Below are 25,848 nucleotides of genomic sequence, written 5' to 3' on the forward strand. Positions count from 1 at the left end.
TGCCAATTTGTGCTCCATTACATAAGGGCACTTATCGCTCATATTTTTTAATGCCTAATTTTTGGGACATTTTCTTGAAATCTACCACACTGTGCCGTCTTCTCAGTTGTTACCTGAGACTTGAAATATGGCTCTTGAGGGGTTCCGAGCACATCAGCAGAAGCAATATCCAGGTGCATGAGAATCTGTCGAAAGGAAGGACGGTTCCGGGGCTTGCTTTGCCTGAAAGGAAGGGGTAAGCATCCGGTTTATGTTGATGTCTAGCACGGATATTTGCATATTACAGGAGCAAAGAGCCTGCACAATAACACAACACAAGTCTTTGTTTTACAGAGATTTAAATTTTCTAACACATCCAAGTTATCTACAGGCGGGGCACTATGGGCCAGATTCTATAAATGGTGCCCTAGTTAGGTGCCATTAATCACCCTAGTTAAGGCCGCTTAGTGACACCTAACCTTCAGTTAGCTTAAATGACTTGGTAATTGACCATGCCAATAAAGTTTAAATTTGAGCGCAGAATTAAAAAAAAAAAAAAAAAAAGCAACACCTAACTCGAAGCGCCTTCTAATGCCTAATGAAGTCCACCTAAAAAGTAGACATGGTTAGGGGCAGAGAACAGTCATGGTTGACTTAGGTGTTACTAAGCATCCAAGTTAGGCTCCGGTAAATTAGGCCCAGTAAAACCTGGCCTAAGCACACCTAGGCGCTGCTAGGCGGAATCCTATAAATGGCGCCTAGTGGCTGATTGACAACCATGCCAAGTGGTGCCATTTATAGAATCTGGCCCTAGGAGCATAATACATAATGTTCAAACATCATGGGCTCATGGGAATACTACAGACAGAGTCCACATAGAACAACAATACAAGTAGGTTACAAATCAAGCAAAAAAAAACCAAAACAGTAAAATGTTTCTGCGACAAAGAGCATACGAGTCCCATGCTCGCAAGTTGATTGCAAAAAGATGAAATTTACATTTCTCAGTTCTGCCTCCTTCTCCAATGCTGTAGAGCCTCCTTCAGCTTTTTCCTTCTGCAAATGAGTTCAGAAGTTGTGATTCTGATCTTCTCTAACAACATTTTATTATTTTGGGGGTTTTGTATCCAAGTTCAAGGCTTTTCGTTACTTGAGAGGTCCCCGGTGACCTTGGGGCAGTTCTGCTTGGGAGAAGATACAGACTCTGTGAAAAAGATCCAAGGCTGGCAAGGCAACTCATGGGGTTCCTGTCCGGCCGGCCTACAATGGAACTTGTGGAGCTCGGGGGTCCGTTCCCCTTGAAGCTAGTTTGAATCCTGATTTATCAGGTGCTTGAATGCAGACTGTTTGATCCCACTGTAGTCCTTAAGAACTTAACAGGTTCCGATTCATGGATTCCTTCCTCTGCAAGCGGCTGGTGGTAGGATTGCTTAAAGTGCAAGTCATAGGTCTCTTGTGTTTTAGAGCCCGAGTGGAAAAAGGATGCTTGGCTTCACATCTGGATGTAGCCAGATTTTTGAAAGGGGCGGTCAGGTTGAGACCTAAAAAAAATGTTCTTACCATGTTTACAGTGAAGGAAATTTCTCTCAGGCTGCGGAGTTCCTCAGGGCTCCCCACTCTCCCCTTCACTTTTCAATATCTACATGGGATCATTGGGAAATATGCTATCCGATTTAAAATTGAAATCATATATATAAACGGATGACATCACAATAATTATTCCCATAACCTCACTGACCCAAGAAACAAAACAATTTATCTCACCTTTCCTTACCAAGGTAGAACAATGGATTACACAATTTAAACTAAAACTAAATTTGGAAAAAACTAAGGGCTCCTTTTACTAAGCTACGATAGCGGTTTTAGCGCGCACACTAGACGCTAACGCCAGCATTGAGCTGGTGTTAGTTCTAGCCACGTAGCGTGGGTTTAGCACACGCGGCAATTCTGCGTGCGCTAAAAATGCTATCGCAGCTTAGTAAAAGGAGCCCTAAGTTTTTTTTAGCACGCCCCAATAACAAGATCACGAACACCTCTCTTAGATTAAATGGGTCAGACTGCCCATTTAACTCTACAATCAAAATCCTTGGATCATCTTGAACCGACGCCTGACTTTTGAGGATCACACCAACGCTCAGGTTAAAAAATATTTTTTCACCTTATTGAAACTTTGTATCATTAACAATTACTTTGATTTCCTCTCTTTTCGACTGCTGGTTCAATCTTTGATCTTAAATACCCTAGAGACTATTGTAATATCATATACTTGGGATCTTTTAAGAAAACCATCAAACGACTGAGAATCATCCAGAATGCTGCAGTCCGTCTCGTCTTTGGCCTCAAGAAATCGGATCATGTAAGCTCATATTACAAAAAACTACACTGGCTGACTGTGAAAGCAAGGGTCATCTTTAAGTTTGCTTGCCTTAGCTTCAAAACCATAACAGGTTCATCCCCAATCTACCTGTCTCACCATTTCGAATTTCCAGGCATAACCTATACATGTAGTGCTTACTTATTCGCCTTTCCATCCTTGAAGGGCTGTATCTACAAGAGATTCCTTGATCAAACACTATCATTCCAAGCAGGCAAATGGAACAAACGTTTAACCAACTTTATTTCAAATGCACTTTCTTATCAAACTTTCAGGAAGTCAATCAATACTTATCTCTTTGACAAATTTCTCTGACTCCACTTCTGCCTTGATGCATTCCTAAAACACTCCCAGATAAAATGTTAAAATGTAATTTTGAAAGTTTTTTCTATTATTGTTGTCTGTTTACAGTCTCTTCTTCTGTAAACCACTCTGAACTATTTGTGGTATTGCGATATATAAAAATAAAGTTATTATTATTAAGACAGCCGTTTCCTTCATGAAATCTTAATATCATCCTGTGTGGGTTCAGCATAATGCTTTTTGAGTCTTTGCAGGAGTCTTTGCTGAATCTAACAGTTTTTCGAGTAGCCATAGTCTCCATGAGAAGAATTTCAGAGATACATGCACTTTCATGCAGCGAACCATTCCTCAGATTTAAAGAGGCAGGAGTTTTTCTTCATTCTATTCCTTTGTTTTTGCCAAAGGTGGTGTTGACTTTCCATGTTAATCAGGAAGCTAAGTTACCTGCTTTCCAGACCACAGATTCCACGAAGAGGGACAAACTTTTAAAATTGTTGAATGTGCGGAGAAGCTTCTTCGATACCTGGAAGTTACCAATGATTTTCATCTTTCAGATCATCTTTTTGTCTTAACCAATGCTGCTAGGCAAGGCAAGGCAGCATTTAATCATTTGGGATGGATTCGTATGGTGATCTGGTCGGTGTACTTTGGCTGTGGAAAGCAACTGTCTATTTCCTTGAGAGCACATTCTACTAGAAGTGTGGCGTCTTTGTGGGAGAAGACATGGGCAATTCCTCCTGAAGAAATTTGTAGAGCAGCAACATGGTTCACCCTTCATATATTTACAGAGTTTTATAGCGTAGATATAGTAGTGAGAGAGAATTCCACTTTTGGGTACTTGGTGTTAATGGCAGACTCATCTGTCCCACCCTAGACTCAGGAGACTGTTTTGGTATGTCACCTATGGTCAGGACTCATATGCCTTTGCACCAGAAGGGAAGATTAGGTACTTACCTCAATAATCTTCTTTCTGGAAAAAGGGTATATGAGTCCTGACGCTCCAGCCTGTCAGTCAGATAAATATGTGTGTCCTGAGCTGGAGATTTTCTCCTGTTAGTCATGTATTAACAATTAAAAAAAAAAAAAAACTAAGTGGTAAGCGGGACTCTACGAGCTCCATAAGTTTCATGCTGGTTGTACTTTGTTGGGTGGTTTCTGTTCATTCCACCTAGGTTGTTTAAGGTGTTTAACCTTGTTTACTATTTCTTACAGAGCAGAACAGAATTTATTTTAGCAGGGAGACTCCCTGTTTCCCCTCCTTATTTCTTTGTTATAGTGATGTTCGATTGCATTGGTACAAACTGAAGAGGGATCTACAGCACTGAAGAAAGAGGAGGAGCTGAAGAATGTAAATTTCATCCTTCTGCAGTCAACTCGCAAGTACGGGAATATCACCTATGGTCAGGACACAAATGCCCTTTTTCTAGAAAGATTATCGAAGTAAGTATCTAATCTTCCCTCACAGACACAAAGTTATACTATATACTTCTTTTATATTGTACTTGGACTTGTTCTGGTCTTGATACTACAAGATACAGAATAGACAGTTACCTGTTAAGAAGAAAACTTTGCCTGGAGTAATACCTGTAGAAATACATCCAGACTAGTGGCAGTAAAGGTGAAGGTGATTTGGCAACTATCAGCATTGGATCTCTAGCTATCCCTTTCTCACTGTGGTCCCTCTTTCACTGGTTATGAATGAATACCTCCACCATAGGCTGTTGTGTTACCTTTCCCCTTCACAGTTTTAGTTGTGAAGGTTTCCAGCTGCTCAGGTTTAGGCACACACAAGGTATACAAAAGCTGCCTAGGATGAAAGTATAACAAGAGTTCAGTTTGCATAAGTAATACACCTGTACCTCTATCTTTCCTCATCCTAGTGTATTTTCTTTTTCATTGTGCACAGATGTGAGATTTTTCAATGGCTGGTGTAGTCCTTCTGGTAGATATTTTCACTTAAGTTAAGTGAGTTTTGTACTGGTAAGTAGGATGACCAGGTTGCTCATTCCAGAAGGGAGACCATTTGGCTAGTCCTGGTTTTAAAATTATATCCCAAAGCAGTGTAGTATTTGTTGTCCATGGTTCTATTCATTGAAATCAGTGCTGCAGGTCCCATGATGTACCAGGATGAGGATGGCAGAAATCCAGGACTAGCCAAAAAATCTCCTTCCTGGACTGAAATCCTTCAATTGTCCATTGAGCAGTTACAACACAAGTAAAATATATGTCAGAAACAGAAACTCCCAGACTGACATTATAAAGGATAGCACCCTCTATTGCCCATGGGCAGAAGGTTATTTTTGACAGTACTCTGGCACCTAGGCCGGTTGAGTATAGCTTCTTGCCAAATCTTTAGTATCTTTGAGTTATTTTTGTACAATCATTGAAGAACGAACTCTCACCACGTTTGCTTCATAAGGATTTTGAAGCCATCTGGGCAGGTCGAAGGGACTGGCAAGTGCAAGCTGTTACTGCCTACTCCCCAGATGATGGCCGATGAGTCAACATCCTTATAGGGAATCTCCCCTGTCAACAGCTCCCACAGAACTACTCCAAATGACCTGTGGAAACAGCAAGACAGCAGCACTGATGTAAGTAGACAGAGGAAGAAAAGGTAACTTTTTCATAGACCATGGCTTATATATTGCTATTTTCTTTACAGTCATTTCATAGAAACATGATAGCAGATAAAGGCCAAATGGCCCATCCAGTTTTCCCCTCCATGACATCCACTATCTCCTCCTCTCCCTAAGAGATCCCACATGCCTGTCCCACACCATCTTGAATTCAGATACAGTTTTCATCTCCACCTCCTCTACCGGGAGACCATTCCACGCATCTACCACCCTTTCTGTAAAGAAATATTTTCTTATATTACTCTTGAGCCTATCACCTCTTAACTTCATCCTATGCCCTCTCCGTCCAGAGTTTCCTTCATTTGAAAAATGACTCACTACTGTACATTTACACCACGAAGATATTTAAAAATCTCTACCATATTCCCTCTCTCTCATCTTTCTTCCAGAGCAAACATATTTAGTTTTCTAAGTCTGTCTCCATACGATTTATGACAGACCACTAACCAATTTTGTAGCAGCCCTCTGGACCGCCTTCTTATTTATATAGTCCCCTCATCAGTACTGACCTTGTATGTCTATCTTTTCTACCCACCTCTCTATGCAGCTCTTTCTATATTTTCCTACAACGTTATTTTAGTTACCTTTTTCCAGAATGCTTAATCTCTCAGGATCTTCTACTTTTCTGAAGCATGTCACTCTTTCCCTAGTATTTATTCATCTAAATCTGGCTTGCGTACAGTTACCTATTCTATTGTATCTGATTTAATTTGCCTATTTTATTGTTCACATGAGATTCCATTTATAGGGAAAACTTTTGACAGATGGCTTGAAGAAGTGACCTACAGTTAATTGTTATAGTCAGAGTTGCTATCTAAAGCTCCTGTTTTTTAATGAATGCAATAAAATTTGTCATTTCATGGATCAATGTTAAAAGGTAGCATTCTACTGAATATTTGACTCAGAAGTTCCTGGCATAAAGAGGTCAGTTCTTTAACAGGGTGTCTACAAATAGGATGTTGGAGCCTATTCTATAAAAAGAAAAGTATGTGCTTACTTTCTTTTATACATTAGAATGCTAGCGTAACAGATCAGATATGCACTTATAATTTAAAAACTACCACTTACACCAGCCATAGAGCTGGTTTAAATGCCCGTACCAAAGTGTAAGAGATACATACATAATATATAATATGATAAAAGGTATGGGTGCAGGTGTGAACCATGCCCAGGCTTCACTCCTCTCTACACCAATCTTATAAATATGCACTGTAGGGTAAATTCTCATAATATTGCCAAAAGTTAGGTGAATGGAACTGCCATTATAGAATGCTGGCTTAAGTCCACTGTTCCACACCTAACTTTAGACATCAACACTTATGCCAACCAAATGGCCAATGTACATGAAGATCCAAATTCTATAAATGACACTGCTAGCTAGTTAGGTACCATTAGACGCCCTAACAGTGCCGATTTTAATTAGTTTAACGCCTTTAATCGATGTGAAAATTGATCGTCATTTAAAAGCAATTAAAATCTCATTAAAAAAAGACACCTCCACAAATGGCGCCAGAATCACAACTACGGAGGCACTTACCGGCGTCCAAAGTAAAATAGGTATGGTTAACGCTGGAAGTACCCTTAGGCATCAGTAGGCACCTCTGTAGTTGCAATTCTCATCACAGATAGGTGCCGGATACGTAGGTCTTAAAAACCCTGGCCTACATTTCTGGTACCTGTGATGTGGCCGCGATTCTATAAATGGCACCATAGCATAAATGACATGCGATCAGCGTCCCTTTTGTGGGTGGCTGATGATTGTGACACCATTTATAGAATCCGGGCCTTACTTTAGGCAGTGTAACTGTTAATATTCTATAACTCATGCGTATAACTTCATGGAATGTCGCTGACCCAACCATGCCCCTCCCAGGTCCATGTCCCCTTAGAAACTACATGTCCAGTTTATAGAATACTAAGGTCAGTTATGCTAATAACTGACAGTTAATATCAGTTAACATCAATAATTGGCCATATTAAAAAAATACCAAAACTCTATTAACATCTAATAAAACAAATTAGGCGCCTAATTAGCCTTAGTCTATAAGCTACATGCATATCTTTGTATGCTAAGCGTAAAGTTGGGCACTCAACTGCTCGTAGAATTTGGAGGCATAGGGATGTACAAATTAATTTACAGAATAGTACTTAGGTGGAATACTGGCATATACAGTATATGTGTAACGTGTATGTGTATACCTATAAGCTAATATTCCAAACATTTATGTGCATAATGCATACTTAAATGTTGGCATCTATGTTATAGAAGTACCCTCAAAGTGTGTTATATTCCATTCTTTCTATCTTCCTGTTCTTGGTCCAGTCTGCACTTGGTATTGAGTTGTTCTTCCCCTTTAAACTATATAGAGGCAAGTGTTGTATAGACACAGAAGCTCTAGTCCTCTGCTAAATGTAATCTAGGTTTCTTGTTGAAGCGACGTGATTGGGCCATGGAAGTCATTTGCAGCATGGATGACTCCAACTGCTCAATAACGACCCTGAAGGGTTCCCCTTATAGCCACGAACGTCAATCATCTGCATTAGGGGTGGGCAAGAACAGTCCTCTTTGGCCCCAATCTGGTCAGGTTTTGGAATATCCTTAATGAATGTACATGAGACAGATTTGCATAAAAATGAGGACGTGTATAAGCAAATCTCTGTCACGTCTGTTTATTAAGGACATCATGAAATCCTGGTTTGGTGAGGATTAGCATTGCCCACTCCTGATGCTCTACATGAATATGACCACATGGAAGTACAGTAGATGAGAAAAAGCCCAAAGCAGAAAAACAAAGAAACTTTCACATCATCCTTTTTCTGTTATGCATCTGCTGTCACCGTCTTACTATTTATTTCATAGTACAGTTATTTACCAGATGTCCACTTTTTCTGAAACTGGCTCATTGCGTATAACCTCTGGTGCCATCCAAGCCACAGTGCCAGCGAATGACATTTTCGTGCTTTTGTCACTGAGTTCCTTTGATGTGCCAAAGTCTGAGATTTTCACAGCGTCCGTATGAGTAACCAGTACACTGTTAGCAAGAGAGGAAAGAACACAATCATGGCATCATCATGGATATAACCAGTGTGAGAGATTTTCTCCTCTGTCTAGCTCCTCTCAGCTAACAAGAAAGACATCTGATAGCATTACAAAGGTCTCTTATCAATTCACCACTATTGGGGCAGAAATGGCAACTTTCAATTACTCTTCTCTCATAACTATGTCTATTGTTATTTGTGCAGTAAGATAGATGATACAAAATTAACTGCACCAACTCAGCACAAATAAAAAAAAAAACATACTTTAAATTGCCTGAATGTGAATGCTAGATGTTTAAACAAGATTGGAGAGTTATAATGTATGGCATTAAATAAAGACATTGAAATAACAGGGAATTAAAGAGCAATAACGAGTGAGAAGCTGCGATACCAACATACAAATGATACTTAAATAATATGGTTAATCGCATTGGTGAAGAAATGGCAATATATATTAAGGATGGCATCGAGCAGTGGTTCTCAACCCTTTCCTGGGGGGCCCCTAGTCAGTTGGGTTTCCAGGATATCCATAATGGATATGCACGAGACATATTTGGATGCCTGTCTCCTTCATTATATGCAAATCTCTCTCTTGTCTTTTGGTGGAATGCATATTCATTACGGATATCCTGAAAACCCAACTGGATGGCTGTCCCCCAGGACAAGGTTGAGAACCCCTGGTATAGAGTCAAACAGGATAAAAGTCCCACAGAAAACAAAATGCAATGAATATTGACTGGGTAAGTACAGTATCTCATCAGGACATACTAGGGAGGAACAGTTTGTAGATACCATAAATGACTGTTTCTTAAAACAGTTAGTCCTGGAACTGATAAGAAGGGGGACAACCTTAGATCTAGTCTTTAATGGAACCCAGGACATAGTGCAAAGAGTAACAGTGGTGAGGCTAGTTCAAGTGCAATGTGTCCAAATGGGTTTTGTGCATACCGTGACCATAACAAATCTCACTCCTAAACTAGGATATTAGAAGGATGCTCTCAGGTTCTCAAAACTACTGCTTAATACTCACCATAGTACTTGCATAGTGCTAAAGAGAGCTTCCGTCTGGAGTTTGTAAGATGTAACATGTTTAGGTAACCTACTAGATATGCCTGGAAATAATTTTTAATCAAGACTGTTGCATCCAAATGATGGAGAATATATTTGTAGCTTTCTGCCACATTTTCTTAGTCTCAGATTGCACCTGAGAAATCTCTTTCTACATGATTCACTAAATTATCACATGGAATTGAGATCTCCGTAATCAATGCTGTTCTGGCGTTTTTCTCTTTTACCACTACGTCAGGCTTCCCTGCAACCAGCTTTGTACAGTAAGGATAGGGATGTCCCAGGTTATCATAACTTCTTTATTCTCCATTATTCTCTTAGGGTCATGATCCTTATGCTTATCTGGTACAGAGATTTGATGCTTAAAAAGTTTCCAATGAATGAAAGAGTGAGTCAGGTGTATTGCAGGCCAAAACAGAATTTTGGGGGAAAAAAGTTTTCCATAGAGGCAAACACTCATAATGAAAACTTTCTCAAGTATATTAGAAGCAGGATGTATATGTTAGAATGTCAGCTTACCAAGCAAAGAAGGAAGATGTAACTTGCTTGCCAGAGGAATCAGTACAGAAAGAGGCAAGTATGATTTCCAATACAGCCAAAACAATCTTTATTATATAAATACAAATCCCAAAAGGGATCCCGGTTTTGGCAAGATAACCTGCCTTCTTCAGGGGGACAACATTATACTGGATATAAAGCAGAATGAACGCTCTCACCAGTGCAATATTTAAAAACAGATTATGTTGTCGATGTTTGTTTTTTTATTTTAAGCACGTACGCCTGTGAGACGCTCCAGCGATTGTCTGCATTGGACCAAACTGCTCCTGTTTGTTGGATAACATTTAGATTTTATAGCTAACATCAACAACATGATCTGTTTTAAGAATTGTATTGGTGAGAGCGTTCATGCTGCTTTATAGAAAGTCAGTTTAGCTATTAGATGATCACAGGGTAAAAAGGGCATTCAGGGAGGATAGGACTATAGCTGAAAAACTAAATTCATTCTTTGCTTCAGTCTTTATTAAGGAGGATATTGGGGAGATACTCATTCCAGAAACAATCTTTGATGGGAGTGATTCAGAGGAACTGAAGTAAATCATAAGTATGCAAAACATATTAGAGCAAACTGACAAGATAAATAATGATAAGTCATCTAGAGCAGATGTTATTTATCCTAAACCTCTGAAAAAAACTAAAAAATGAGATTGAAGACCTGTTAATAGTCAGTGTTGGGCAGTAATATATAACTAAGTAATACATTACTGGTTGTATACTACTTTTTTAAAAGTAATGAGTAATAGTAATGATTACTTTCATGCAAAAGTAATGATTAATACAGTATAATGTTTAGTTACTTTATATAGTTAATTTTCAGTGACACCTGTTTGATTTTTTTGCTTCACTGGGCCCATTATTGGGCTGCTTCTGGTTTCCAGCAAACTTCCTTTTGAGTGAAATTGCATGAGGTGATAAAGATGGCTGGGTCTTTGACATTTAAGTGCTCTGTTTATGTCAATTTTTTTTTTTATTTTTTTTTAGTCAGTTGAAAAGATAGCAATACAGTGGTGCCTCGCACAGCGAACGCCTCGCACAGCGAACGCTGCGCACAACGAACTTTATGTCTTGATTCGTACAACGGACTTCGTTTCACACAACGAAGTCCGGGGTTCCTGCGGGGTTGGATCGCAGCGGGGTTGGTCGAGCCGCGAGGGTAGTCTCCTTCTCCTTACCTGCCCTGTCGCAGCACACAGCCGAACGGAAATCTTCCCGATGTCAGCGCTGACGTCGGAGGGAGGGCTTAAGCAAAGCCCTCCCTTCCTCCGACGTCAGCGCTGACATCAGGAAGACTTCCGTTCGGCTGTGTGCGGCTGCGGCAGGGCAGGTAGGAAGAAGGCAATGGCGAACGAAAGAGGGGGGAGGGGGCGGTCCGCCCCGAAGAATGTGCACAGCTGGTCAGGTCCCCCGATCGACCGACAACAGGCCCGGCCGACAAACCTTCCTGCCCTGTAGCCGCGAATCTAAATTACCTCTTACAGCAGCTTCAATAATCCAGCTGCTGTAAGAAGGTAATTTAGATTCGCGGCTACAGGACAGGGAGATTTGTCCGACCGGGCCTGTTCTGTTGTCGGTCGGGTGCAAAAGCGCCACAAAAGTGGAGGCAGGGAGGGAGGAAAGGTGGAGTGGAGAAGAAAAGACGCTTAAGGGGGGAGAAGGCCGCTGAAAGCACATGTTGGAGCAGGGGATGAGAGGGAGGGAGAGAAGGGGAAATATTGGACAAGGGCAGAAGGGATGCTAAATCATAGGGTGACAGGCAGAGAGAACAAGGAAAAAGAGTGGAAGCAATCTTGAACCCTGAGGGTGAGGGCAGAGAGAGGTGGTGAGATGATTGATCATGGGGAGAGGGACAAAAGGGAATAGAGATGGGATAGGAAGATAGTGGAAGTAAAAGGACAGGGAGATGTATGCTTTTAGATGTATCTAAATAAAAATAATAACAAAAAATTTATCTTTTTTATGTCATCTTAGCATATTTTATGCTGCAGAATGAATTATTTTTTTTTACATGTATTCCTATGGGAAAACGCGTTTCACATAACGAACGTTTCACATAACAAACTTGCTCCTGGAACCAATTAAGTTCGTTGTGTGAGGCACCACTATATTTATGTTAGGTGCAAGTTGTGTCTAGTAAAACCTGAGCATGATCAAGTGGCATCAATCCCAGCAAAGAAATAAAATCCTGTTCAATCAACTGTTGATTTTAACCAGACAACATGCAGCAATTTTTCTGGATGAGTACTTCTGTGTAATTAATGCACTAGCAGTTACTCTGGACATCCTTCAAACTGAAGCTAAATATTATTTGGGTTTTTGCTGCCCACTTTGATCATGTTGAAAATGAAGCTGACTAAAGTTGATACAGACCTTAAAGGTGCCTCAACTCGAGTTCATACATTTCAACATGGGCTTGATCAGCATCTTTCTTGAGCACAAACATTTGATTCTGGCAGCCTTCCTCAGCAATCCTATAGTGTAATGATCAATGCAAACATATTTGAGGCATGAAGGAAGATGATGTTGAGTCTTGCCTTTGAAGACAGCCCAATGCTTGATGCTATCTATGCAGCTTCGGTATATGCAGTGTCAATACTGATGCCGGTATCGACGCAGGCTGTGCGTCGGGTCCCAAATCTTCCACCATTCTCGATGTCTATGCTGAACCCAAAAATCTTTCACAATGAAGTTGTACGGTTTTAAGTGTCCTCTTCTGCATGTGCAGACAGAGGTCACAATGAATGTCCCAATAGTCAGGGCCTAGACACTGAACACACCAAATATGGGGGTCAGAGTCTGAAATTGCCCGATTACATTGAGTACATTTCTTGAAGCCGCTTGGCACACTGTTTGATATGGAGAGAAAAATGGCTGGTGTAAAGTCCAAAGACTCAATGGCCTGGGGAGCTCAAAGGCCAAAAAATAAGAAATGAAGAAAATTTTACCAAAATCAAGGGTATGACTAAAAAAAACCTACAATTAAATAAAACCAGGAAGACACAAAAACACCCAGGTTTGACATACTGAAGAGAAACTGAATACACAGCTTCTCAGTTCCACGGCAAACTAAGAACTGATGGTCCAGCAAGCCGATGTATGTGGTATGGGCACTGCCTAAAAATTTAAAGTGACAATGCACTTTGCAGTACTTGTACCAAGTTCCGTGGATGAGGGCAGCTGCATGTAAGAATATTATGCCTGCTTGTCCTCAGAGAAATAAAAATACCATTTCATTTTATTTATCTTTCAGGGAAATCCATGAAGTTGGTGAACAAAAATCAAATCAATAATCAAAATCAATAAATAACTTCATAATAATATGTACCCACCCTACCATTCACCCCATCATCATCATATAAAAACCCTTACCCATACATGAAGACCACATATGAAAATGAACATTTGAAAATGAATCAAGACAGAGTAGTTTTATACAGAAAGACCAAATTTCAGCTACCATTAAATGAATTCATAGGAAAAGAGGGAACTGAATGGTGATTTGTAAAGCTCTTCAAACTCACTTTGGGGACTTGAGGTCTCGATGGATAATCTTGTGTAGATGCAGATAGCTCATCCCACTGGCAATCCCTAAGGACCAATCAACAAGTAGCTGGGGAGTAACCTTCCGGCCAGCTCGAAGCACCTCATAAAGTTGGCCATGGGCGCAATATTCCATGATGATACAGTAACATGGGGCCTGTGTGCACACACCTCTATGAAGAGAAAACATACATTCAAAGATATATCTGAGATGAGATTACAAATGCAAAGTAAACAGAGTGCACACAGAAAAAATATTATGAAAGATGTATAGTCACCATCCTAATGTGCCACACTTTCACAAAGAATATATTGATGTCATAAATAAGTGTAGGCAGTGCTGCTTTAGTTCAAGGGGGTGTATATTTCAAAAAACGGAGGAAAAAGCCTCAGGCAAATGCCCTCCCACCACCACAATGGTGGATAAAGGTGGTTGGCCATCTTTTTGATCAGAGGAGACGTTCTTCACGTCCCGGTTAAAAGGTATGTCAGAGTGGCTTCTTTAAACTTGTTTGAAGTTATGCATAAGTCCAGTTTTTGATTTAATCTTCTTTACTGGCCCTAGTTTGATCGGATTCTGTTACACCCTGAGGCAGCAAGTTGGTGAAACACTGTCCATCGTCAGTGTACCGATCATAGATAAGTTGAAAGTTTTTTTCATCTATCGATTGCATAGACAGCCCTGCTTATAGTTTATTTAACAGGGAGTGCAATGGAGGTTTTCTGCCAATGAAGATTACCACCCAACCACCTTTATCCACCATTGTGGTGGTGGGAGGGCATTTGCCTGAGGCTTTTTCCTCCGTTTTTTGAAATATACACCCCCTTGAACTAAAGCAGCACTGCCTACACTTATTTATGACATCAATATATTCTTTGTGAAAGTGTGGCACATTACATTATCGATATTTCACATATCCAAGTTTCTTTTGCTATATACTTAGTCACCATCCTAAGACACCATACTTTATGAGGATATATTAACATGAAGCCACAGACATATTGCTCACAACCTTGGGCACCATATGCTGTCTCAGGTATCCACTTAGATTATGACATAGGCAACCTATCCAGATGTGTTTGGAAATCCTTTTTTATTAATCCTATGAATATTGCACCCAAAATGATGAGAAATATTTCAATATCTTTCTGCCATATTTTCTTGGTCTCAGACTGCATTTTTTTATACTTATGGACCTATTTTCTCTTCATGTGATTTACAGAGTAATCACTTGGGACGAACACCTCTATGATTAAGCACCATCCTGGTGTTTCTCTCTTTTACCACCATGTCTGGTTTATATAGTGTTTCATACCAGCTTTTTAATCTGTCAGGATGGGGATGTTCCAAGTTATTATAACCTCTGTTTTCCACAATTCTCTTAGGGTCATGATCAGTGGCGTAATAAGGGTGAGTGGTGCCCCTCCCCTACCGCGCGTCCACCCCCTTCCCTGTACCTTTTAAACTTCTCCAGCATAAGCAGCATGCTGCCCAGGTCGGTGTTGGCTCCCTTTGATGTCACTTCCTGGGTGCGGGGCCTGGAAGTGATGTCAGAGAGAGTGTGCGCCAAAATGGAATAGTGAAGGCAAGGAGTGTGCGCGGCAAGGAGGAGAAGGGGGCGGGCAACGAAGTGAACGAGGGGGGAAGGCGGAGAGCAGGAGGGGTGCCACAGTGCCTTTAGGAAGACCACACCCGGGATGGACTGCAACCTCCCATACCTGCCTTTACTACGCCAATGGTCAAGATCCCAATGCTTTTCCAGTATAGTGATATTGTAATGTTTAGAGTTTCCAATGGATGAGACAAGCCAACTTGTGCCTTTCCATATAGAAATTTTCAGCCATCAGCACTTTGCAGCCACCTTTGAGATGAGTAACCATTTCTACTTCTTTCCTACAAAATCAACAAATGTCCATGGTACCAGTTTTTCCTATACTCACTGAGAACCATCTCTTCTGTAATCCACTGTAACTCTCATCCGTAGGCTTCAGTTCACCTCTTCCTAACCATTCATGTAACTGGGCTTGATCCAGTATATATGAATTTTAGTAGTGGGGGTGGATGAGATGTATGGATGGACATGAGTTTGCAGGCAGAAGGATCCGCACGAGGGATGCCAAAAGTGTGATGGGATCTGCATGTGCAAATGTGAGTGTGTGAATAAGTAGATTGAAGAGGTATAACTAAGTGTGTAACTGTATATATAAGATGGAGTGCAGTGCATTGGGTGGAGGAGTGGGTAAAGTATGTGCCTTTATGGCTGCGTGGTGAATTGACTGATTGTTATGTTATGTTACATGGCCAAAACAGTTTTCCCTCAATATCAATTCAAATGGAACAATTTTAATATTCAACATACAACACAAAATCCCCTCCCCAACCTAATCCACCTTCCCTTGTGTGAAGAATCACATATTTTGAGTGTGCAGTGTTATGAAGGGTGTTTCTTATTCCCTATCTAGGAAAGCCACCTGTCCACTGGCACCTAAAGGCATTTAATGGATCTCCTGCCATTGGATATGTGGCGCCCATATCTTTTGAAAGCATAATAAATGTCCTCTTTTCATAGCCATTAATTTGAACATCAGGTAGGCATACTTTGTAGTGCACTGCAGCTAAACCTGGTAGTTCCAGTTTTTTCTAAGCTGAAGCAATTAGTAGGCAGCTCACCCTTACTACTTGGTGAATCCATCTTCGCTTTTGAGCCATCATAGCCATTGGGCCTATATGGTTTCTATTGATTTTGTGATTCTTTCCCACATAAAATCAGTTACAAAAGCCCTTACCTGATCCCAAAATTACCGTATTTTCACGCAAATAACGCGCACCCGTGTAAAACGCGCACACGGGTATAGCGCGCAGAAATCACGATGATATGTACAAAAACTTTTGTATACCGCGCTCACGGGTATACCGCGCATGATGCCCGACGCTCCTTTCGCCCGCCCTGACTTTCCGTGCGCTGTCCCGACTCTCCGTTCACCCCCCCTGACTTCCGTGCACTGCCCTGACTTTCCGTGCGCTGTCCCGACTCTCCGTTCACCCCCCCTGACTTCCGTGCACTGCCCTGACTTTCCGTGCGCTGTCCCGACTCTCCGTTCACCCCCCCTGACTTTCCGTGCACTGTCCCCCCTTGAAGTCCTGTCCCCCCTTGAAGGTCTGTCCCCATCCTGAAAGCCTGATGCCCCCCCCGACGTCCGATACATCCCCCCCCCCCGGCAGGACCACTTGCACCCCCACCCCGAAGGACCGCCGACTCCCCAACAATATCGGGCCAGGAGGGAGCCCAAACCCTCCTGGCCACGGCGACTCCCTAACCCCACCCCGCACTACATTACGGGCAGGAGGGATCCCAGGCCCTCCTGCCCTCGACGCAAACCCCCTCCCCCCAACGACCGCCCCCCCCCCAAGAACCTCCGCCCGTCCCCCAGCCGACCCGCGACCCCCCTGGCCGACCCCCACGACACCCCCACCCGCCTTCCCCGTACCTTTGTGTAGTTGGGCCAGAAGGGAGCCCAAACCCTCCTGGCCACGGCGACCCCCTAACCCCACCCCGCACTACATTACGGGCAGGAGGGATCCCAGGCCCTCCTGCCCTCGACGCAAACCCCCCTCCCCCCCCAACGACCGCCCCCCCCAAGAACCTCCGACCGCCCCCCCAGCCAACCCGTGACCCCCCTGGCCGACCCCCACGACCCCCCCACCCCCCTTCCCCGTACCTTTGGTAGTTGGCCGGACAGACGGGAGCCAAACCCGCCTGTCCGGCAGGCAGCCAACGAAGGAATGAGGCCGGATTGGCCCATCCGTCCCAAAGCTCCTCCTACTGGTGGGGCCTAAGGCGCGTGGGCCAATCAGAATAGGCCCTGGAGCCTTAGGTCCCACCTGGGGGCGCGGCCTGAGGCACATGGTCGGGTTGGGCCCATGTGCCTCAGGCCGCGCCCCCAGGTGGGACCTAAGGCTCCAGGGCCTATTCTGATTGGCCCACGCGCCTTAGGCCCCACCAGTAAACGGAGCTTTAGGACGGATGGGCCAATCCGGCCTCATTCCTTCGTTGGCTGCCTGCCGGACAGGCGGGTTTGGCTCCCGTCTGTCCGGCCAACTACCAAAGGTACGGGGAAGGGGGGTGGGGGGTCGTGGGGGTCGCCAGGGGGGTCGCGGGTCGGCTGGGGGGGCGGTCGGAGGTTCTTGGGGGGGGCGGTCGTTGGGGGGAGGGGTGTTTGCGTCGAGGGCAGGAGGGCCTGGGATCTCTCCTGCCCGTAATGTAGTGCGGGGTGGGGTTAGGGGGTCGCCGTGGCCAGGAGGGTTTGGGCTCCCTTCTGGCCCGATATTGTCGGGAAGTCGGCGGTCCTTCGGGGTGGGGGTGCGAGTGGTCCTGCCGGGGGGGGATGTATCGGACGTCGGGGAGTCGGCCGGGCAAGAGGGCTTGGGCTCCCTCTTGCTCCGATCGTGGATGCGGGTGCGGGTGGGAGCGCGTGCGAGCGGTCGTTCGGGGTGGGGGTGCGAGTGGTCCTGCCGGGGGGGGGGATGTATCGGACATCGGGGAGTCGGCCGGGCAAGAGGGCTTGGGCTCCCTCTTGCTCCGATCGTGGATGCGGGTGCGGGTGGGAGCGCGTGCGAGCGGTCGTTTGGGGTGGGGGTGCGAGTGGTCCTGCCGGGGGGGGATGTATCGGACGTCGGGGAGTCGGCCGGGCAAGAGGGCTTGGGCTCCCTCTTGCTCCGATCGTGGATGCGGGTGCGGGTGGGAGCGCGTGCGAGCGGTCGTTCGGGGTGGGGGTGCGAGCGGTCCTGCTGGGGGGGTGAATCAGGCGTCGGGCGGGGTGGAAACTATGTTTAAAAACTTTTGTATACCGCGCTCACGCATATAGCGCGCGAGGGGTATGCGCGGTAGGTAAAAACGCGTAGAACGCGCGCGTTATATGCGTGAAAATACGGTACTGAACTTTAGGATACCACCACCAGATATGTAAAAAAATGTCCTGGACATCAAAGTATTTTCTGATGGACCTAAGTTTTTACATCAGAAGGAAAGATTGTTTACATGACAGTTCATGGACGGACAATTATCAATTTCTATTCCAAGAATCAGGGAGTGTAATTCTAGAGGAAAATCATTTCCATTAAATGAGATAATCGAGATAAATCTTAGATCACTTTGGGATTCTAACCATAAAAATTTCGTTTTATTCTTAAGCTTAAGATGATGAGCCAAAATAATTTTTACAATATGAAAACATATTTTTATAATGATAATGATATCTGCTAATAAAAAGGACATAGGTAAAATAACCCTAGTGTCATCTGCATAAATGTGGAGGGGCATTTTCAATAGTGCGTCCAAGTCCGACTTTGGACATTTTCAAAACTGCTAGACGTCCAAATTTTTTTTTGAGAATGACCTATTTGGACATCTTGGTCTTTAACTTTTTTGGCCATTTTTGAATACAAAAACATCCATGTTCAAAACATCCTAATCCAGACCATTTGGATGTGGGAGGGGCCAGCATAGTAATGAATTGGCCACAAAGACATTCCAAGAAAGCAGTGGGGCACCTTAGAGGGCGCTGCTGTGAACTATACTGAACATCAATGGCTGTTAGAATCCAATTATAGCTTGTTAATGGCCCATTAACCAAGTAAGTCGTGCATGCATCTTGGCAGCATGCTGAAATTTGGGCACCCAAATCTGGGGTCTCTTTTCTTAAGCCTCCTTGGTCTCAAAAGACCCTCTTTTATAGCAATAGAAACAGAGCTGAGACAATTATAAAGTCCTACATGCAAACCTCTATAATGCAGAAGAAATGAACAGAGATACGTCTGACTTTCTTCCTGTGACCTCTCTTGTCTTCCCATATCCATGCCAGTTTTTTCTCACATTTTGAAGCCATTTATGAAATGCATGTTTCCAATGATTGTGAACTTGAGCAGATGTTTCCCAGATATGTCTGTCTTCAGGGAGTCCAAGAACACAATTATTTATGAGGAAACGTTAATGGAGGAGGGAATTAAGGGGACAAAATATCTTAACAAAATATTGGTAAAAATTTAAGACTAGATTCAGTAAATGGCTCCCAAATTTGGTTGCTGGAAAAAAAAAGGGGGGGGGCACTAAGTGCAATTGATAAACCACGCTCCGATTTTGGCATGGTTTATAGAATAGCGCTTACAGCCAGAGTCTATGCCCAATTTTGCAAGCGAGGATTTACACCACCTGAAATCTGGTATAAATCCTTACACCTAAATTAGGTACGGATCGCTGGAAAAAAAAGGGGCACCAAGTGCTATTGATAAACCACACTCTGATTTCGGCATGATCTTGACCTTGGGGCCGCCGCGTGAGCGGACTGCTGGGCAGGATGGACCATTGGTCTGACCCAGCAGCGGCAATTCTTATGTTCTTATAAAATAGCGCTTAGAGCCAGGGTCTGCGCCCAATTTTGCAAGCCAGGATTTACACCACCTGAAATCCTCACACCTAAATTAGGTGCAGATTGTCCATATTCTGTAATACTGAACAAATCTTTAGTGAACACCCCTGACCCACCCTTGCCCCTCCTATGGTTATGAACACTTTTCAGTTGCATGATAAAAAAAAAAATTACCTGTGCATCTAACGAACATGCATGCATAAAATCAAATTGTTACCAATTAGCACCAATTATTGGCTCCTTATTCAATTAAATTGCATACACAAATTGGACGTACACCCAAATTTGTATGTGGAGTTTTGAGGGAAAATGGGGGGGGGGGGGATGGATCTAACTTGAACCAAATTAATGAGATGAGAAGGCTCATAAGAAGTTTCATAAGAGATTTATGAATTATGGGAGAATATAAATAGTTGGAATAACTGAGGACTTTACATCAAGGAAATCTTTCTCTTTAAGGGTTAGGACCCCATCCCAGCATTACAAGGCAGAAATTAGGTCTCTTTTGGAATTGGAACCCAAAGTGACAGACTGGATCAGGAACTGGTTGAATGGAAGTCAACAGAAAGTAGTGGTCAGAAGAGATCTCTCTGAGGAAAGGGATGCTACCAGTGGTGTGCCTCAAGGTTCAGTTCTTGGGCCTGTTCTTTTTAACATTTTTTGTAAATATTATTGCTAAAGGGCTGACTAATAAGATTTGCCTCTTTGTGGATAATACCAAAATCTGCAAAAGAGTAGACACCCCTAATGTGTGGAAAACATGAGGAAGGACCTAGCGAAGCTTGAGGAATGGTCTAAAATTTGGCAGCTAAGATTTAATGCTAAGAAATTCAAGGTCATGTACTTGGGCTGCAGAAACCTGAGGGAATGATACAGTTTAGGGGGTGAAGAACTTTTATGCACAAAAAAAGGAGTTGGACTTGGGTGTGATAATATGTGATAATCTTAAGGTGGCCAAACAGTTTGAAAAGGCAACGGCGAAAGATAGAAGGATGTTAGGGTGCATTGGGAGAGATATGGCCAGTCAGAAAAAGGAGGTATTGATGCCCTTATATAAAACTCTAGTGAGACCTCATTTAGACTATTGTGTACTGTATAGTTCTGGAGACTGCACCTTCAAGAAGATATAAATAGGATGGAGTCAGTCCAAATGAAGGTAACTAAAATGGTTGATAGTCCATGTCATAAGTCATATGGGGACAGACTTAAAGATCTCACTATGCATACGAGAAAGGTGGGAGAGGGGAGATAAGAGTTTAAAACTCCAGATTGGGAAGAATTCTCCACTCCCTGGTAAAAAAATGCTTCTTTAGCCTTCATATGCTGAGGAAAGTGAGATCCTGTTTCCATCAAAAACACTTTGCCGTCCTTGTACAATCCATCATCCTCTCCAGATTAGACTATTGCAACTCTATTTACTTAAGCCTAACTAAGAAAAGCCTCCTCAGACTCCAGCGGATTCAGAATGCTGCGGCTAAGCTTATTTTCACAAAAAGTAAATTTGATCACGTCTCACCACTTCTGTCCAAGCTTCACTGGCTTCCAATAATCTCCAGGGTCCACTTCAAATGTGCCTGCCTAACTTTCAAGATCCTTCATGGCATTATTCTTCCCGTTATTCCACTATCTTGGAATTCCTCTAATCCTAATTCCACCAGATCCTCCCAAAAATTGAAACTATCCTTCCCTTCGACAAAAGGTATATCCCATGCTGGAAAACTAGGGACCTCCCTCCCCTTTAGAATCACCGAGCTCTGGAACAACCTTACATCCCCTCTCCGAAATTTGAGCTCCTTCTAACTTTTCCGAAAACATCTGAAAACTTGGCTTTTCTCAAAAATGTAACATCTCCCCCCTCTCTGTTACCCAAAACCCCCCTTTTTCTCCATTACTCTCAACCCACAACCATCCTTTGGAGTTCCATTTTATCTTAGTCTTGTAAACCGTGCCAAGCTCTACGACCGTGAAGAAGATGCGGGATACAAACCTAAGGTTTAGTTTAGTTTAGTTATATAATAAATATGTAAAATTGAATTGTCCTTTAGATAATTGCCCCCAGTTATTTTAAAATCAGCTCCTTTGAAATTCAGAAGAGATGTATTTGATTGGATTACAATATTATTGCAGAATACTGAATTTCCATCAAATTTAAGCCATATTCGAATTGCACCCATAATCACGAATTCAAAAGAAAGTCTTCAACCCTCGTTAGCAATATCAATACTCAAGAAAGCGTGAAACAGGCACATGGGATCTCTTAGGGAGAGGAAGGGATAATGGATGCTGCAGATGGGCAGACTGGATGGGCCATTTGGCCTTTATCTTCCGTTATGTTTCTATGTTTCTTAAGATTCTTCACACATAATTACATTATTGGACTCCCTGAATTTGGCAGGACCTCCCTGAATTTGGCAGGTACAATCTTATGTTCCAGGCGCATAAGCAAAGAAACTAAAATCTGAACTGATTTGTTTTCTGTCATGTCTAACAGTTTCCCTCCCACCTCGTTCCCAAAGTCAATAAATATAAGCTGGAAATCCCAAAAGGAAGCTTTTGAAATGTGTTCTGAAAATTGTGGTATATCAGATAAAATAACTCTAATGGTATACACATGCAAACTTATGTTTGTGCCAGTTCCATGCTCCTTATGTTTTATAGAAAAGTTAATCAGGTCCTGCATCTTTGGAAAAGACAGTGTGACATACCAATCTTCGCTATCCAGCAAATTAAGTGGAAATTTTCCCCTTCTAACAAAAAGCCTGTGAATTTCTTTAGGTTAACTCTCTTTGCCCTTCTGCTGTGTGCCTCCAGCTGCAGCCACTTCCTTTCACAGTATTTTACATAAAAATTTGCTAGGTCAACAAACAGCTAGTTAAAAATAGAAATAAGTGCACATTTTAGTGTAGTCTTTTTCTAAAGTATAATCACCTCAGATGAAAGGTTGTCTCTTTCAAAACAAACCTAATTTAAGGTAGCTAATTTAAGGTGACCAATAATTAAGAATCGGGTGTTGTAGTTGTGGCACCAAATATCTTTCTATATATTACATATTAAATGTTTTTCATCCGTCTACCTCATTATTACAAGAGCTTTCACACAACATGCAACAGGCCACTAAGCTGGTAGTGTAGCACTCTGGTTAAAGCCACAGAGCTGTGAACCTGGAAACATAAATTTAATTTCCTTATATAACCATATTTTCCCCAAGCTGGGTTAATGCCAGACACAATCACATACATGTTTGCTGTATCCATGAGAGGAATGGTGTGGCAGCCATGTTAATCCACTCTCAAAGATAGTATGTAAAAATAAATAAAACAAAAAGAATTAAAGTGATACAAGAAAGATAGTGGCATTAGAATAGGTTCAAAGAAGAGCGACTAAGATGGTAAAGAGGATGGAACTCCTCTCGTATGAGAAAAGACTAAAACGGTTAGGGCTCTTCAGCTTGGAAAAGAGACGGCTGAGGGGGAGATATGATTGAAGTCTACAAAATCCTGAGTGGAGTAGAACGGGTACAAGTGGATCGATTTTTCCCTCCATCAAAAATTACAAAGACTAGGGGGACACTCGATGAAGTTACAGGGAAATACTTTTAAAATCAATTGGAGGAATTTTTTTTCACTCAGAGAATAGTTAAGCTCTGGAACGCATTGCCAGAGGATGTGGTACGAGCAGAATGCATAGCTGGTTTTAAGAAAGGTTTGGACAAGTTCCTGGAGGAACTGTTATTGTTACTGTTATTGAGGAAGACATGGGGGAAGCCACTGCTTGCCCTGTATTGGTAGCATGGAATAATGCTACATCTTGGATTTTGGCCAGGTACTAGTGACCTGGATTGGCCACCATGAGAATGGGCTGTTGGGCTTGATGGACCATTGGTCTGACCCAGTAAAGCTATTCTTATGTTCTTATAGGACTATCAGAGCATGGTTAGATTAGGGTTATCATATTTTGGGCCGCAAAACCCTGGACACAAGGCCCTACCCTATTCCATCTCCATCCCCACCCAGTTCTGCCTCTGGCCCCACCCTCAGAAAGCCTCCTCTCTTCTTCCTCGATGAGCTCCGGCTGTGTCTAGAGGGCCTGGAGCATGAACGGATGTATGTGATGTCATCCACACATGTTCAGAGGCCCTCCAGATACAGCCAGAGCTCAGTAGGGCTTTCCAAAACCAGGACAAACTGCCGGGTTTTGGAAAATCCATCCAAACACCTAGACAGTCCTCTAAAAAGAGGACATGTCTGGGTTTTTCTGGACATCTGGTAACCCTAGGTTAGATTAGCTATCGAAGATAATCCTTCTTCAGAGATAAGCAAGTGAAGACAGCTATCAATATATGAGTAAATTTCTGCTGTATCCATGAAACTATAACAATTTGGACCTCTGGTAGGAGAAAAATACAGCTGAATAATTAAAAGTAACTGGACTTTCACATCAGGCGGTCTGTTTCCCAATCACTTGATATGTTTTGAGATAGTTAAATGCACCAAAAGGCCAGTTTTTGAATCACTGTACACTACTCCTTCCATATTCGTGGGGGTTAGAGGCAAAGCCAATCTGCAGATAAGAAAAAATGTGTGAATAACTTTAGGGCAGACTCTGACCCACCCCTGCCTCCCAGACCCCTCCACAACTTACTTAGGATCGATTCTGACCCACCCATGCCTCCCTTCCACTTCCCGGACCCCTCCACAACTTACTTTTTAAAGCTTGGTGGTCTAGCGGTGAAGCGGGGCAGGAACGATCTCCCTTTGCTCCTGCCCCGTGCAGAGCCGTGAAATTCAGCAGTATTTAGCTAGCTGGGAACGGCTTCCTGCCAGCTAACTGCTGATATTCAGTGGGAGATAGATGGCTATCTTCCGCTGAATGTCCCGGTCACTGGCTAGGCCGCACAACATAGCCAGTCAGCACCAATATTCATTGGCTGACCAGCTAAGTCCAGCAGTCAGATAGACCTGCCATTTAGTCTGGTCTATCTTTGGCTGCTATTTTTACCACAACTGCATTTAGGCTGGAAATTCATTGTCAGTGGCCGAATACGTGCCCAGCACAGAATTTCCAAGTTTGCTGCTGACCACAGGAGGTAGCAGGGTCGCAGTTTGGTTTCAATACAAAAAAATCTCACCAACTCAGATTCTAAATATCTGACCCCTGGTTTAGCAAGCACTTTCCACTTATGTACAAGCAATTAATTAATAACTGATCACTTCTGACCAACCCTCAAAACTTTGAGGATTTTTAGTTCATTCATTCCAGGCCCTGGCCAGTGTTTTCAGCAACTTCCTTGTGGCCAAGGCTGAAGACTTCTAGTCCATACCCTTTATACATATCTGTTGTTTTCAACACCACTGATCTGCTCTTTCAGATCTTGCCATCACTTTTACTTTGAAACTCTGTTCTATTCCAATTCTTTTCTTACCTCTCATCATACTTGTAATGTTTCCTCTAGTGGATCCTCCTCCACTGCTATCCAGTTATTAGTCAGTGTACTTTAGACTTCTATCTCAGGCCCTCTCTTCTTCTGTTGCTTTTACTGATGCCACCACTGCAAAGCTGAAAAAGCAGCAGGTCCAGTGGCTGAGGCAACAGAGAGGCGAATGTCATAGATGGAGCTGGGGAGGTTTGTCTCCCTATGCTGAACTTTCTTTAATAGTGGATTGTGAAGTATTTGAAGACATGGTACAGATGAAAATTTAACCCCTGAAGCAGCCTTTCAGTGAAATGGGGATTCCCCATTGGATATTGGGGTACTTTCAGCATTCAATTGGAGCAGCAAATATGAACTTTGAAATGGAAATTTGCTATTGACCTGAGCTGAGTAGTTTTTTGGATTTTTTATTTGTACTTTCAGCCTTTTGGTTGGTTATTGTGCTTTTTGAGCCTTCTCCTTAATGTCAGCCATACAATTTTGTATATGAAGGAGTG

General features: G+C 42.8%; 1 protein-coding gene across 3 annotated transcripts in view; it reads right to left on the reverse strand.

Moving 5' to 3' along the window:
* Positions 1-25,848, reverse strand: part of MAP3K13 (mitogen-activated protein kinase kinase kinase 13) — a 224,195-nt gene that overhangs the window by 62,634 nt on the left and 135,713 nt on the right. For all 3 annotated transcript variants that reach the window (XM_033946741.1, XM_033946742.1, XM_033946740.1), the window contains exons 4-7: positions 13,476-13,667; positions 8,166-8,324; positions 5,059-5,217; positions 114-222 (exon numbers count right to left, since the gene is read on the reverse strand). In XM_033946741.1, coding sequence (XP_033802632.1) covers positions 114-222; positions 5,059-5,217; positions 8,166-8,324; positions 13,476-13,667 — 619 coding nt within the window. The remainder of the gene's footprint in view (positions 1-113; positions 223-5,058; positions 5,218-8,165; positions 8,325-13,475; positions 13,668-25,848) is intronic.

This window comes from Geotrypetes seraphini, chromosome 5 (assembly GCF_902459505.1).
Source record: "Geotrypetes seraphini chromosome 5, aGeoSer1.1, whole genome shotgun sequence".
NCBI lineage: Eukaryota > Metazoa > Chordata > Amphibia > Gymnophiona > Dermophiidae > Geotrypetes > Geotrypetes seraphini.